Source organism: Aedes albopictus, chromosome 2 (genome assembly GCF_035046485.1).
Source record: "Aedes albopictus strain Foshan chromosome 2, AalbF5, whole genome shotgun sequence".
NCBI lineage: Eukaryota > Metazoa > Arthropoda > Insecta > Diptera > Culicidae > Aedes > Aedes albopictus.
The window spans coordinates 5667588-5681829 of NC_085137.1; the positions used below are offsets into that span (position 1 = coordinate 5667588).

General features: G+C 39.3%; 1 protein-coding gene across 1 annotated transcript in view; it reads left to right on the forward strand.

The window, feature by feature from the left end:
- The first annotated feature begins 8331 nt into the window (after positions 1-8331).
- Positions 8332-14242, forward strand: part of LOC109411682 (DNA-binding protein D-ETS-6) — a 45230-nt gene continuing 39319 nt past the window's right edge. Inside the window, exon 1 of the mRNA XM_029864396.2 lies at positions 8332-9053. Coding sequence (XP_029720256.2) covers positions 8639-9053 — 415 coding nt within the window. The 5' untranslated portion in view covers positions 8332-8638. The remainder of the gene's footprint in view (positions 9054-14242) is intronic.

The following is a 14242-nucleotide window of genomic DNA, read 5'->3' on the forward strand; positions in this document are numbered from 1 at the left end:
TTGATCTTTCTTATCTTTCCTGATGTGTAATTTTTGGTAGGTCCTGTGACTATAAAAGATGAAGATCAATAAAGACTATAGATAGAACTATCTATAATAAAGACGACAGTAAGTTTTGTTTTTGGACCTCACACTGGATACCTCCCGGCTCGCCTCCCGGGCAGCCAAGGGCTGAAGGTTTCTTAAATAAAGACAAATCAATCAATCGCCTCCCGGTTAAGTATTATTTCACCACTCAAATTTCTTTGATCCTGAACTAGCACTTGTGAAGCTTAAATTATTCTGATCACTTGATGGGATGATGCAAGCCTTCAAAAGTGTTGATAGTTAGAATCGTAGATCGATCAAACTTGTTCTCACTCTGGTAAGCTAAGGTTCCGAATGCGAGAACGTTGGCATGAGTCTAGAAAGACCTAAATGCTATCACACACGTTCGATTTTAAGTTTTTTCCTTATTGACTCGTTTCCTTATTGAGCGTCAGAAGAATCGGTGTTCAAAAGTAACGCGTTCCGTCTAGTCTCTTGGTTGGCACATGCGAAATGTAATACCGTATCCCTTCGCAACGGCACCGAGAAACGATTGTGGGTTTTGTCATCCTGATCATCGTAGATTCATCTTCGCGATAGTTGTGGACAAGAGTGCTGCTGGATTCAGTAAGAATAAGCCATTTTACGGAGTGACAACAATGTTGATGATGATATTGATTTTTACGGGTTATTGGACGCTACCTCCTGTCTAAATTCATTCATAAAATCGGCTCGTAAAATGGACTATTTAGTGAGATTGTGCTGACACTAACATTTGGTGGCTCCAGAGAGGAGGAGCTACTGCCACCAACACACTATAGGATATCAGGCGGACAAAAATCAGAAAAGTGACTAAGGTACAAGAAGAAGAAGTTGAAAAAGGCATGAGATTCAAATTTTGATAATCGGCATCTTTTTTCCCAAACATTCCCAGGCTCAAAATCAGTTTATGGTCAAGCTTTAGGTCTACTCTAATGATTTTGTATGCGAAATACTGCGGTAAATTGCGGTCTTGGGAGATTCAGCGTTTTTTACGCACGATACCGCCCGGGCGCACCCCTTGAGATTAAACGACGATTTTCAAACATTCTAAGCAAATTCCCTTGGAATTCATTTTTGAAAGTAACTACACAATAGTGTTGATCATTCTAAGCACAAAAAAAAAACAAAATAAAAATTTAAAAAAAAAACAAATTCAACTTTTTATATATTATCAGTTATTTGACCATATTGAAAATACGCCCTTTTCAAAACTTGGTCGTGATGTTTTAAAATGTTCATATACAATATATTTTAGTCGAACCAACTACAGAATACTAATAAATCCTCGAAAATATGACGAAAATATGTTTGTCCGCCTGCTTGTATGGGAATCCACTATGGCAACAGTTCCACCACAGTTTCAAAATTCATGGCACTGTTTTTGAAACTTGGATCAGATTTATGCGGTAAGTCAGATAATATTCGAGTCGCATTGGTTACTTCTCAGAACAAATATTGATGAAATTGAAAGGAGTAGGGCCAACAAACATTTTTTTCCATAAAAACAGTTTCAATGAAGTTACATTAGTCACAATGTAAATTTATCTTTGATGATGTTTTTTATTTGTTTCCAGCAGACAGTTACAGAAATAAACGACGTTTCTAATAGTTCGTCACCGGCTTTTTGATTCCCGAGATTGAAGCCCTGAAAAAGCTCCAAACCCAAGGACCGAAACGTCGACGATGAACTAACAGAACCAACGCTTGTTTCAGTAGTCCAAGCCAAAAACAGTTATATTAGTTGTGAGGTCGAATAGATCTTGCCGACCCACCTCAATACAGTCTGCGTCCCACCAGTACGTCGTTCGTGATCAACAGTTTGAGAAACGCTGATCTACAGGGGATACTCAAAATAACTGGGATAGGTAAAATTTTCACTTTTCAAAAAATGTTCAACTCGCTGTAACTTTTCGAAAAGGACATCAAATATTCTCAAATTTTTACTGTAAGTTCATCAACTAGTTGTGTATCAGTGGTCAAAATTTGGTAAAGATCGAGCCATTTGCCGGCTTTTCGGGCCCGTATGAAGTTGATCACCAATATTAACTTCTTTTCCCGATCAGCCTAGATAGCTGTGTAGTGTCGGTAGCAGTTAGTTCAACTGGTTAAGAATAGCACTACGGACCGCCTGTTCCAGTGGTAGGAATCCACTAATCAGGTGACCCCTAATTCATGGTGTTATGCGGCTTTACGCTTACCGTGCCTAGGAATGAATGGTTAGGGGGGTCTTCCCTTCTTCAATCTCATACTTGAGGCTGAATAAGGGCGGGATTATGAAGATGATATTAATTAGTTTAAATTTTCACCTATATGGTTTCGCATTATGCGTTTTACACAGTGTATTCTGTGCATCCTCGCCTTTGGCGCACTCAAATCGATACCGATCTGGCTTTATCGTTGCTGTTCTTTATGGTGCTGTGATTGTTAAGAGTTTAATCTCGCCTAGTTTGGGTAGTGGCTACGGTTAGGATAGCTCAGATCAATCTTCAGCACAAAAGAACAGCAACGATCAATCTTTGTAGACTTATGCAAAATGGTACAGCCCAAGTGGCGTTAGTCCAAGAACCTTACTTTCGTAAGGGGAATTTCTATTTAGGAAACCTTGTGAATCCGGTGTTTGCTACTTTCAGTAAAAATGAAATGGCAAACTCACGTGTCATGCCTCGAGCATGTGTGCTTGTCAACAACGCAATCGTTGCTACACTCATCTCTGAACTAACTACCAGAGATGTATGTGCTATCACAATAGATGTATCTGTTGGAAACCTCAACAGGAAATACGTCTATTGTTCTGTGTATTTACCGCATGGTGAACCATCCCCTACGGATGCTTTCAAACAAGTCATCGCATACTGCACTTCAAAAGGCCTTCCGCTAATTGTTGGCAGTGATGCTAATGCTCACCATATCATCTGGGGCAGCTCAGACATTAACTTGAGAGGCTCCAGTTTGATGGAGTACTTAAGTAGTACAGATCTTGGATTACTTAACATAGGCAACCGCCCAACCTTCTTGGTATCTGCTAGAGAGGAAGTGTTAGACATAACGCTTTGCTCTAGCAGAATTAGTCATGAGCTGACCAATTGGCATGTGTCAGATGAAGAATCTTTATCTGACCATCGTTACATCTTGTTTGAACATGTGAATGTTACTTCGCAAACTTTGCGTTTCAGGAATCCCCGGTCAACCAACTGGGATCTCTTTACCGATTTGGTTGCAGCCAAATTTCATGGATACTCACCATCAATTGACACTCCAAGTGATTTAGATGATGCCGTTGATACTACAACGGCCTTCATCATGGAAGCTTTTGAAGAAGCCTGCCCTCTGCGGTCTGTGAAGACCACAAGAGGAACCCCTTGGTGGAACTCCGATCTGGTGAAGCTCAGGAAACAATGTAGAAAGAGTTGGAACAGACGACGTTCGGCTGGATCGGAGGCTTTCAGGTCGGCTCGCAAGGCCTACCAGAAAGCTCTTCGGTCTGCTGAACGATCCGGCTGGAAAAACCTTTGTACAAATGTTTCCAGTCTGAGTGAAGCCAGTCGATTGAACAAAATCCTTGCAAAATCTAAGGATTTTCAAGTGAACGAACTTCGCTTGCCAAATGGTGATCTCACTTCCTCTGATGAGGAAGTTTTAGAATGTTTATTCAGTACACACTTCCCCGGATGTGTGGATATTACATCTTCGGATGAACCTGATGTCTTTTCTTGTAGTTATGATTCTTTAGCTTCGGCTCGGAGTATCATAACTTTAGAATCGATTGAATGGGCACTTAATAGCTTTGCTCCTTTCAAATCTCCTGGGGCAGATGGGATTTATCCTATTTTGCTTCAGAAGGGGTTTGATCATTTCAAACATGTTTTGAAACAACTACTTGTTTGCAGTTTTGCTACAGGGTATATTCCCAAATCCTGGCGGGATATTACTGTGAAGTTTATTCCGAAAGTGGGTCGCGCGTCGTATGAAGAAGCAAAGAGCTTCAGACCTATCAGTTTGACCTCTTTTCTTCTGAAATGCTTAGAAAGCATAGTCGATCATCACATCCGTGATGTTCATCTGGCCAATGTGCCTCTTCATGTGAACCAACATGCTTACCAATCTGGAAAGTCCACTGTGACTCTTTTACACAAAGTTGTTTACGATATCGAGAAGGCATTCGCTCAAAAGCAATCCTGCTTGGGTGTTTTCTTAGATATCGAGGGTGCCTTTGACAACGTGCCTTTCGATGCCATATTGGAAGCCGCACGGGGTCATGCTATATCTCCAATGATTTCCAATTGGATTCACCAAATGCTCAAAAACCGACATCTCTTCTAGGAAATTGAGTGTTTGTGGATGCCCCCAAGGGGGAGTCTTATCACCACTTTTATGGAATCTCGTAGCAGATACGCTATTGAGGCAACTCAATAATAGCGGTTTTCCTACTTATGGTTTTGCCGACGACTACCTAACATTGTTAGTCGGTATGTGCATCAGCACCCTTTTCAACCTGATGCAAAACGCTCTTCAGGTAGTTGAGGGTTGGTGTCGCCAATATGGCCTTTCGGTAAATCCGAGTAAAACATCTATTGTTCTTTTCACGGAAAAACGAAACCGTAATGGTGTTCGAACTTTACGTCTTTTTGATTCTGAAATCAATGTGACTGAACAGGTAAGGTACGTTGGAGTCATTCTTGATTCCAAGCTTTCCTGGACACCTCATGTTGAGTTCAGAATCAAGAAAGCTTGTATGGTCTTCGGGCAATGCCGGCGAACCTTTGGTACAACTTGGGGTCTAAAACCCAAGTATATCAAATGGATCTACACAACTGTTGTTCGGCCAATATTGGCCTATGGATGTCTTGTGTGGTGGCAAAAGGGCGAAGTGAGAACGGTCCAATCAAAGTTAGGCCATCTCCAAAGGATGTGCTTAATGGCGATGTCTGGAGCGTTCTCTTCAACTCCTATGGCAGCGCTAGAAGCTCTTTTTGACGTTGCCCCACTACACATTCATCTCAAACAAGAAGCACTTTCTTGCACTTACCGCCTATGGGTACTCGGTTTACTAGAGGAAACTCCTGTGAACCGCAGTTCAACACACACCTCGTTGTTTCCACTTTTGGTGAATTGGGACAAAGTTGTCCTTGCTCCAAGTGATCTTACTATTGCTTGTAATTTTCCATATAGGACATTTTCCACGAAATTCCCTTCCCGGGAAGAGTGGACATCTGGTTATCTGGAGAGAAGTATTTCAGACGGCATCGTATGTTACACTGATGGCTCCCTTCTCGAAGGTCGAGCAGGTGCTGGTGTTTATTCTCGTGAGCTAAGTCTGTATCAGTCTTATTCACTTGGCAGACACTGCACCGTTTTTCAGGCCGAAATCTTTGCTCTTATGTGCGGAGTGCAATCAGCACTTCAGCAGCACGTAATGGGCAAAGTAATATACTTCTGTTCAGATAGCCAGGCTGCTATTAAAGCACTTGCTTCGGCCAACTCCAGGTCGAAGATAGTTATCGCTTGTCGAACTCAAATCGAGGAGCTGAATTCAGCAAACGCTGTTCACCTTGTATGGGTACCTGGCCATTCTTCCATCGCTGGAAATGAATTGGCTGATGAGTTAGCTCGCACTGGAGCATCACATGACTTCATTGGCCCTGAGCCAGCTATTCCGGTATCCAAGTGTTGGGTGAAGCTTCAGATTGACACCTGGGCTGCCACTCAGCACAAACAATACTGGAATAGTTTGGAGTCATGTCGTCAAACAAAATTGTATTGTACTGAGCCATCTCTAGGGGTGGCAAAGTATCTAACAAATCTGTCAAAGCAGAATTGCAGCATGCTGGTCAAAGCATTGACTGGCCACTGCCGACTCAGTTATCACATGGCGAATATTCAGCAAGCTGATTCATTTGCATGTGATAGCTGTGAATCCGATTATGGAACTTCATATCATTTAATATGTAACTGTCCAGTTTTTGCGCAATTGCGTTTCCGAGTACTCGGGAAACACTTATTAAGTGAAACTGACTTCAGAAACCTGAATCTTCAGGACGTTCTGTTGTTCTTGACCCGCTGTGGTAAAGAGCTATAGGCTCTCTTGACGCTTTATGCATTATCACAGTGCCCTTCTCAGGACGCTATGTGAACCCATTGTGGTACGCTTTTGCGAGTATGATGATCCTATTCCCTTACCTGTCCTTTCCCATGTCCTATCCTTTTTCCTTCCCTTCTCCGTCAGGTAAATGATGAATAGGCTCGTGTTCATGGCGATGGCACAAATTTCCCGAATGGAGGAGAACGTGCCTCTAGAGCCGACCTACTGATACCTGATACCTGATTCTACACGAAATTATAAAGGTTCTAGAAAAAGGTATAATTACCCGATAGCCAACTTTGAGCTGTTATATCTCCGGATTCAATGAACCGAATGCAATGAAATTTTGATCATTTATGATCAAGCTCATTAACTATTAAAAACTTTTGACTAAACTTAAAATTCTTTACACGAAAGAAAATTATTACGATTGGATTATTTTTTTAACATACCACCAACTTATCCAAAACATCATCATCGTTTCAAAATTCGAGATAGTAATTATAGCTGATTTAAATTCCCTCTAATTGACTTTGATATGAATATGTTTTAAAAGGAAGTAACAAAATAACCGGCATTAAATTGAAAAAGTAATGGGATGCATATGAAAAATAGTTAAATTTACTAAAATAACATACATTTATTCTAACCGCCATTACTTTTTTTCTTATTAATAATTTCAAATTAAGTAAACTGTTTTTCAAAGATCATTATATTGATCATAAATAATCAAAATTTCATTGCATTCGGTTCATTGAATCCGGAGCTATAACAGCTCAAAGTTGGCTATCGGATAATTATACCTTTTTCTAGAATCTTTATAACTTCGTGTAGAATGGCCCGATCTTTTCCAAATTTGAACCACTGATACACAACTAGTTGATGAACTTACAGTAAAAATTTGAGCATAGTTGATGCCCTTTTCAAATAGTTACAGCGAGTTGAACATTTTTTGAAAAGTAAAAATTTTACCTATCCCAGTTATTTTGAGTATCCCCTGTAGATAACTTTGCTGAAGACCATAGATCAGGTACAAATAGCACTCAGATCTTAGTTATTCAGTTCAGTTTATCTTTACTCTTAATCGACCAGCTCTGCAATCTAGAAGTGTAATTCACCGGGCAGAGATATAATACTTAATAAGCTCAAATCTCCGCCCACTAAATATATTATAAAAGCTTTGAGCCCAGCTAAATCTATCATCCAATTGAATTCTATGTCAATCCAATAATATATTAGGGTATTGGTTCCCTTATTAAGCATGTGGCTCCCATTTTCATCCCACGAAAAACAAAGGATTGAAGCGCTGATTGTTTTGTTTCTTATTTTTGTATTTTTTGTTAGAAGTGAGCACCCATGAAAACAAAAAGAACGGAGTCAATCGGTGCCGTAATCGCTGGTTTTCGAATACAGGATGAAAATGGGAACATGAGATTACTGATGGCACACATACCCTATTATACTTGCAACCACACATCTACGGTACCATCCGCAACGGTCATCAGTCTCTTTGATCATTGCAAGAGAGTAAATACACCTTCTTGCTGCACTATGTACTACCGGTTGGGGGTTTTCCCAGCTCATGACTAAGCGAGCGACTTGCTCCTAAGCACCTCTTTAGCAGCAATTACTCAATTACTCTCCCAAGCACGTACAATACGATACGATACAGAACCAACGTCAGAACTGGTGGTGAGTGCACTATTCGGTCACCTGTTGATCAAAACATACCCACGAGCACTAGCTACGACCTTGACAGACAAACGCGCCGAAAATGACTCTTTCTGCATAGACCTAGACACTCGAAGAGTCATTGATGAATGATCACTTCCGCGGAAGCGTCATCCAATTTCCACGAATTTGTTTGTACGCTGAATTTGGGATGTTCCGCCGCGATCCCGTACAAACAGCCCAGTAGCATGTACCTGCCTAGCGATTTACGACCAAACCACGTGGAGTTAGCTTTTTATGAATGAATCATACCCTCAATTTTATGAATGAAAGCGTCGGTCGACGCTTGCTTGACTCGGTTGTAAGATCTTAGGCTTGCTGCGCGCGCTGTGTGTCGTCATCACCGTGAGCAAACCTCTTTGGTTCTCTCTCGCGTCGCGTCGGTCGGACGCGCCAACTTTGCTTGGAGTGTTGGGTTGGCATGGTGATCATGCGGCGCTGAGAGCGCGCGCGTTTTTTTTTTGGAACTGCCTGCCTGCTGCGGTGCGATCTGTGGCGCTCTCCCAGCCCGGTCTGCATTAATCATCGGTGGATATTTGTGAAATTCGCGGTATTCGACCAACTGATTCAGTTCGCTTCCAACGCTTAATCCGTTCAGATCGATCGACGCGAGTGCACCCAAGTGACCGTTGGCGCTTCGAAAATGTGACTCTGGTATGGTACTACTAAAAGTGATCGCACGTTATCGGTTATCGATCTTCATCTAAACCAGTGAACGCGTGGGCCAAAAGTGCTAAAAAGTGAATTCTTAGGTGTTAAATGTGCATAACAGATAGGACAGGTGTCTGTAGCAAATGGAATCACCATCGTGTCAAGCGGAAGATGCAGGATGATGATCAATTTGTACGGGAAACATCCGCACCTAGTGATAATGAATCGTCGACGGAGACTGAAGACAGCGATATCTACGTACCCAACAATCCCCAGGACTGGGAAAGCGAACACATAAGCTCGTGGGTTCAATGGATTTCGAAAAAGTTCAATATTTACCCCGACTTGGTACCGGCACGATTTCCCAGCGGCGGCATCGAGTTGGCAAATTTTACCAAAGCGGACTTCTGGGTCTGCGCTGGCAGTAAAGCCGGCGGTGATGCTCTGGCCAAACATTTCGCCTATCATCTACAGCTTGGAACAGGAATAGAAGATAAACTACTGAGCAACGATACTGACCCAGGTAATCATCATTGTTTTCCCCCCACGTGTCCTGCCGCATAGCAAAATCTCGCCGGGGAAAATCTTGATAAATGACCAACAATGAACCCTAGCTTCCTTCCTTTTGGCACATTACTCTTTCCTCATCTTGAGTTAGATCTGGCGATTTCGGTGTCCGAGCGGAAATGAAAATAGGAAGCGAAGTGATTATGGACCACTTTCCATCTCGTCCAGTGATAATCCTTTCCTCTGTTCTTCGGTAACGGACTTCGTTGTTTGGAGGCGAGGAAGGGCAAACAATAAAATAAATTCTTTTTGATTGCAATCGGAAAATTGATTCGATTAAAGGCAATAATAGCTAGGTATCGAATAGTCTTCATTCTTCTAAATTTATGCAATGCTCTTTTAGTTAATGAACAGCGTGAAACATTTATCAACTTGAGCATTTTAAGAACTTCAGTCATAATATACTTGTTATACGCTTTATTATGAAAATGCGCTTTATAATGAAAAATGCGGTGTTTTGGCATATTCCAAAAAAATATAAATTATAAAGTTAAATAAGTTTATGCAGTTCTGTAAAAACATTAAAAACTGAATGGAAAATGTTTGAAATAGGACACTAGTACTAGATTTGTAGTAATGAGCTGATTTTTTGTATGGTGAGAAGGTGAATTCTCCATTTCTGCAATGAAATGATGCAAAAAGCGTGGGTATTATGATTCTTTGTTTTATTTTATGCTGTTTGAGCAAAACTTTGGAAAACTTTGTTGTTCAAGTTGCTAGAAATGGAGAAAACCACAACACAGTTGCTCAAACAGCATCAAATTAGGCAAGGAAACATAATACCCTCGCTTTTTACATCATTCCATTGCAGAAACGGAGAATTTACCTTTTCACCATACTACAATTCAGCTCATTACTACAAATCTAGTACATCACTAATCGTGCCCTATTATTGCGCAGTTCCCACCCAACTGGACCCCTTTCGCAGTTAGTATAAGTGCGGGATCGTGAATAAAACTGCGATTTTGCATCGAATCGTTTCGATGTCTTCTGCGCACTTATTCAGCACTTTGTAATGCATAAGTGCGCAGAAGACACCGACACGATTCGATGCAAAATCGCAGTTTTATTCACGATCCCGCACTTATACTAACTGCGAAAGGGGTCCAGTGGGGTGGGAAATGCGCAATATTTCAAACATAACTCAAGACCAGTAGACAAGTCCTACGAAAAAAAAAACAACACAAAAGCAGTCCACATATGCTTTGAGAAAATTATCGATGTTTTGAAAATCGAATAAATAATGTTTGTCTTAAGTTTTTATACAAAAAAATAATTAGAGAAGAATGTATTCTTTACTAAAACTTAAAAATCTAGACAGTTTAGGATTTTTTTTTCAACTCTACATTCTGCCATTCAGTAGTAGTTTGTTTATGAACATGAATTCAATGGTCAAAGTTTGACCTTAAGATAACAAAAATAAATGTTTGAAGAAAATCATAACACCGATATTAATTCATTGAATCGACTCACAAAACGCTATATCTTTGCTTCTATACTGCATGGATCTCTATGAAAATTTGACACAGCATTCTAAAGAACCCAAAATTGTAAGAAATTTCTCATAGCAAAGAGAAATGATCCATGAAGAAGCATGAAGCACTCAAACTTTTAAGGTGCGAAATAGGTGGGATCCAAAATAAATTACAAGTTTTGTACTGCTCATACAGTGGTAGACATTCGCTTAGCCGAGGCATATTTTTTCTATTCTACAATAATGTTATGTTCTTTTTTTATTTTTGGAGAATCTATAAGTAATTTGCAATAGCTAATGGAATGAAACAATGTATTATTAATTTTTGGACCGTAAAATACAAGAAAATTTGCCTAGATTTTCATTTAGCCCACGGGTTCCCAATTGGTGGTCCGCGACTCCCTCGGGGGTCGTGAAGTCAGTCCAGGGGGGCCGCGATGTGAGCAAAAAAAAAATTGGTCAATTTTTATTCTATTTTGTGCAAATTATACCAATTTATAATTTTGTTACCGCCACCCCCAAAGCTACGACTCAAATTTAATGTTGATAACATCATTGTTTACGAAATGTGAGGGTCGAATAAAAAAAAAACGTATCATTGATCGTCGAAAATCCCTCCCACAGTAAATTTATGGCTTCGTTACTGTACCCAAAAAAAAAACTCAGCTTCGTTCATTTAATTCATATTTTTTTCTAAAAAGTTTCATTGGGCCCCAGATGTTTCGACAATTCTTAAAGGGGGTCGCCACCTGAAAAAGGTTGGGAACCCCTGTTGGCCGAATAGAACAATTTTTAAAATAACATGATAAACAATCAAATTTCAAAACATATTGAACACAATAATTTATATATTGGAGCGGACCTGGTGTGATGATTAGAACACTAGACTACCACGCCGAGGAACTGGGATCAAATGCCACTCCCGACAAACTCGCAAAATGTGAGTTCTTCCTTCGGAAGGGAAGTAAAGCGTGGGTCCCGAGATGATCTAGCCAAGGGCTAAAAATCTCGTTAATACAGATAAAAAAAATATGTATTATACTGCCGTTCTACGCATAATTGTCCCATGTTATATGGGGTTCCCATATAACATGGGACAATTATGCGTAGGACGGCAGTATAGAACGACTCGAAAAATTATAAATGTGATCGTTTTCAGATGTGTTGCCATATTAATTTTACATGCATATCATATAAGTATGCTATAATATGTCATACTATTCCCAAATCAAGATTTTTTGCTGTTATTTGCATCTAAAGTATTTCAAAAGATTCTAATGAAAGTATCACAACGAGTACAGGTTGAAAATTTACACAAAATTATGTTTTTATAAAAAAAATGCCACAAACCTTTAAAAAACATTAGCTTAAATCAAAGCGTTTACAACTATCACGTCTTCTAATAGCTCCCAATATGTTCTAGACTGTATTCTGGCTGAAATGCTCAAGTAATCACGGTGCTGAAGCCTTACTGCATGCATATATATGGTGTATTTAGAGCAATTCTTACTTTGCATGAACACTAAGGGTTGATTTAAGGCGGAAATGGGCAATTATACAATCAACTTAAGATTATACTGCTAAAATCTTCTTTTAGTCGCATAATTACCAATTCAACTTTAAATCAACTTAAATGTTCATGCAAAGTAATGATTGCTTTAAATACACCGTATATCTGCATGCAATAAGGCTTCAGCACCGTAATTACTTGGGTAACATACATTGGACGCCCCAGATTTGGAGAAATGATACCTAAAGTATTCAAATTTCTAGCATGAACTACTTGATTCATAATTTAGACGCTGTTTTCAAATAAATCATGTCAACATTCATGGCTCAAAACCAAGAAACATTTATAATTTATTTCTTCAGATTCAATGACAATTAGCCTATTGTTTGACCAATTCATGCATTTTTTGTGAACTTATGCTTTTAACCTTTCAGTACTCGCGCCAATTTTTGTAACGCGAGCAGTCGCGCGTTGTACTTTGTACAACACCCATACATTCTGAAATATCTAAGGATCCTGATTGTTTAGAGGAGGACTGTCTTTGGCAAAGTTGTTGTAAATTTCATGGGCTACTTGATGCTGACAAAGTTGATTCTTAATACGTCCACTAGGTGGCACTAGTGAGCAATATCATGTTATATCTTATATCTCAGGATCCTGATGTCTTAGAAAGATGGTGTTTTCGGCGAAGTTGTTTGGTAGGTAAACGGCTTACAGATTATTGGCCGTTTAATTGAAAATCCCACCACTAGGTGGCGCTAGTGAGCAAATAAACTTTATATCCTATGTATCTCGGGAACCTGATAACTTAGAAAGATGGTGTCTTCGACAAAGTTTTTTGATAGGTCAAGTACTTACTGATGATTCGCAGTTTAATTTGAAATTTCATCACTTGGCGGCGCTAGTGAGCACGTAAATATTATATATTATGTATCTCTGGACCCTTATTACTCAGAAAGATAGTGTCTTCGGCAAAGATGTTTGGTATATCAAGGGCTTATAGATGAGTGACAGTTTGATTTCAGATGCCACCACTAGGAGGCGCTAGTGAGCATGTAAAATTTTAATCTCATGTAGCTCAGGAAATGATTAAAATGGCACGGGACACCGTCTTTAGCCAGAGGCTGTACAGACTGAACAGAACTTAACTTTAGACCATGGACACGACATACAGGGGATAGACAAAATGATCGGGACAGGCAAAATTTGCCCTTCTCAAAAAATATTCAAATAGCAGTAACTTTCCGAAAAGTGCATCAAATATTCTCAAATTTTTACTGAGGGTGGATCAACTAGTTGTGTATCAGTGGACAACATTTGAAAAAGATCGGGCTATTCTGCACGATGTTATAAAGATTCTATAAAAAGGTAAATTTATCCGATAGCCAACTTTGAGCTGTTATATCTCCGGATTCAATGAACCGAATGCAATGAAAATTTGACCATTTACGACTTATATGATGAGCTCTGAAAAACGTTTGACTCAACATGAAATTATTCACAAGAGAAAAAGTTATAGCAATTTCATTTATTTTATGATTTTTTAGTAAATTGGTATATTTTTAATATGCATCCCATTACTTTTTCAATGAATTGCCGGCTATGTTGTTACATTCTTCCAAAACATATTTATATTAAAGACAATTAGAGGCAATATAAATGAACTTAAATTAGCATCTTGAATTTTGAGACGATGTTAAAACTTAAAAAAAATGGTGTTTTATTTAAAAAAAATATCCAATCGTTATCATTTTTTTAGGTGTTAAGAATTTTAAGTTAAGTCAAACGTTTTTCAAAGCTCATTAAGTCATAAATGGTCAAAATTTCATTGCATTCAGTTCATTGAATCCGGAGATATAACAGCTGAAAGTTGGCTATCGTATAAATATACCTTTTTCTAGAATCTTTATAACTTCATGGAGAACAGCCCGATCTTTTTCAAATTTTGTCCACTGATATACAACTAGTTGATCCACTTACTGTAAAAATTTGAGAATATTTGATGCACTTTTCGAAAAGTTACTGCTGTTTGAATATTTTTTGAGAGGGGAAAATTTTGCCTGTCCCGATCATTTTGTCTATCCCCTGTATATTACATGCACCAGTGGATAGCATGGTGCGGTTACACGCTTGGTAACGCTAACCGAACGGCCACGAAGCT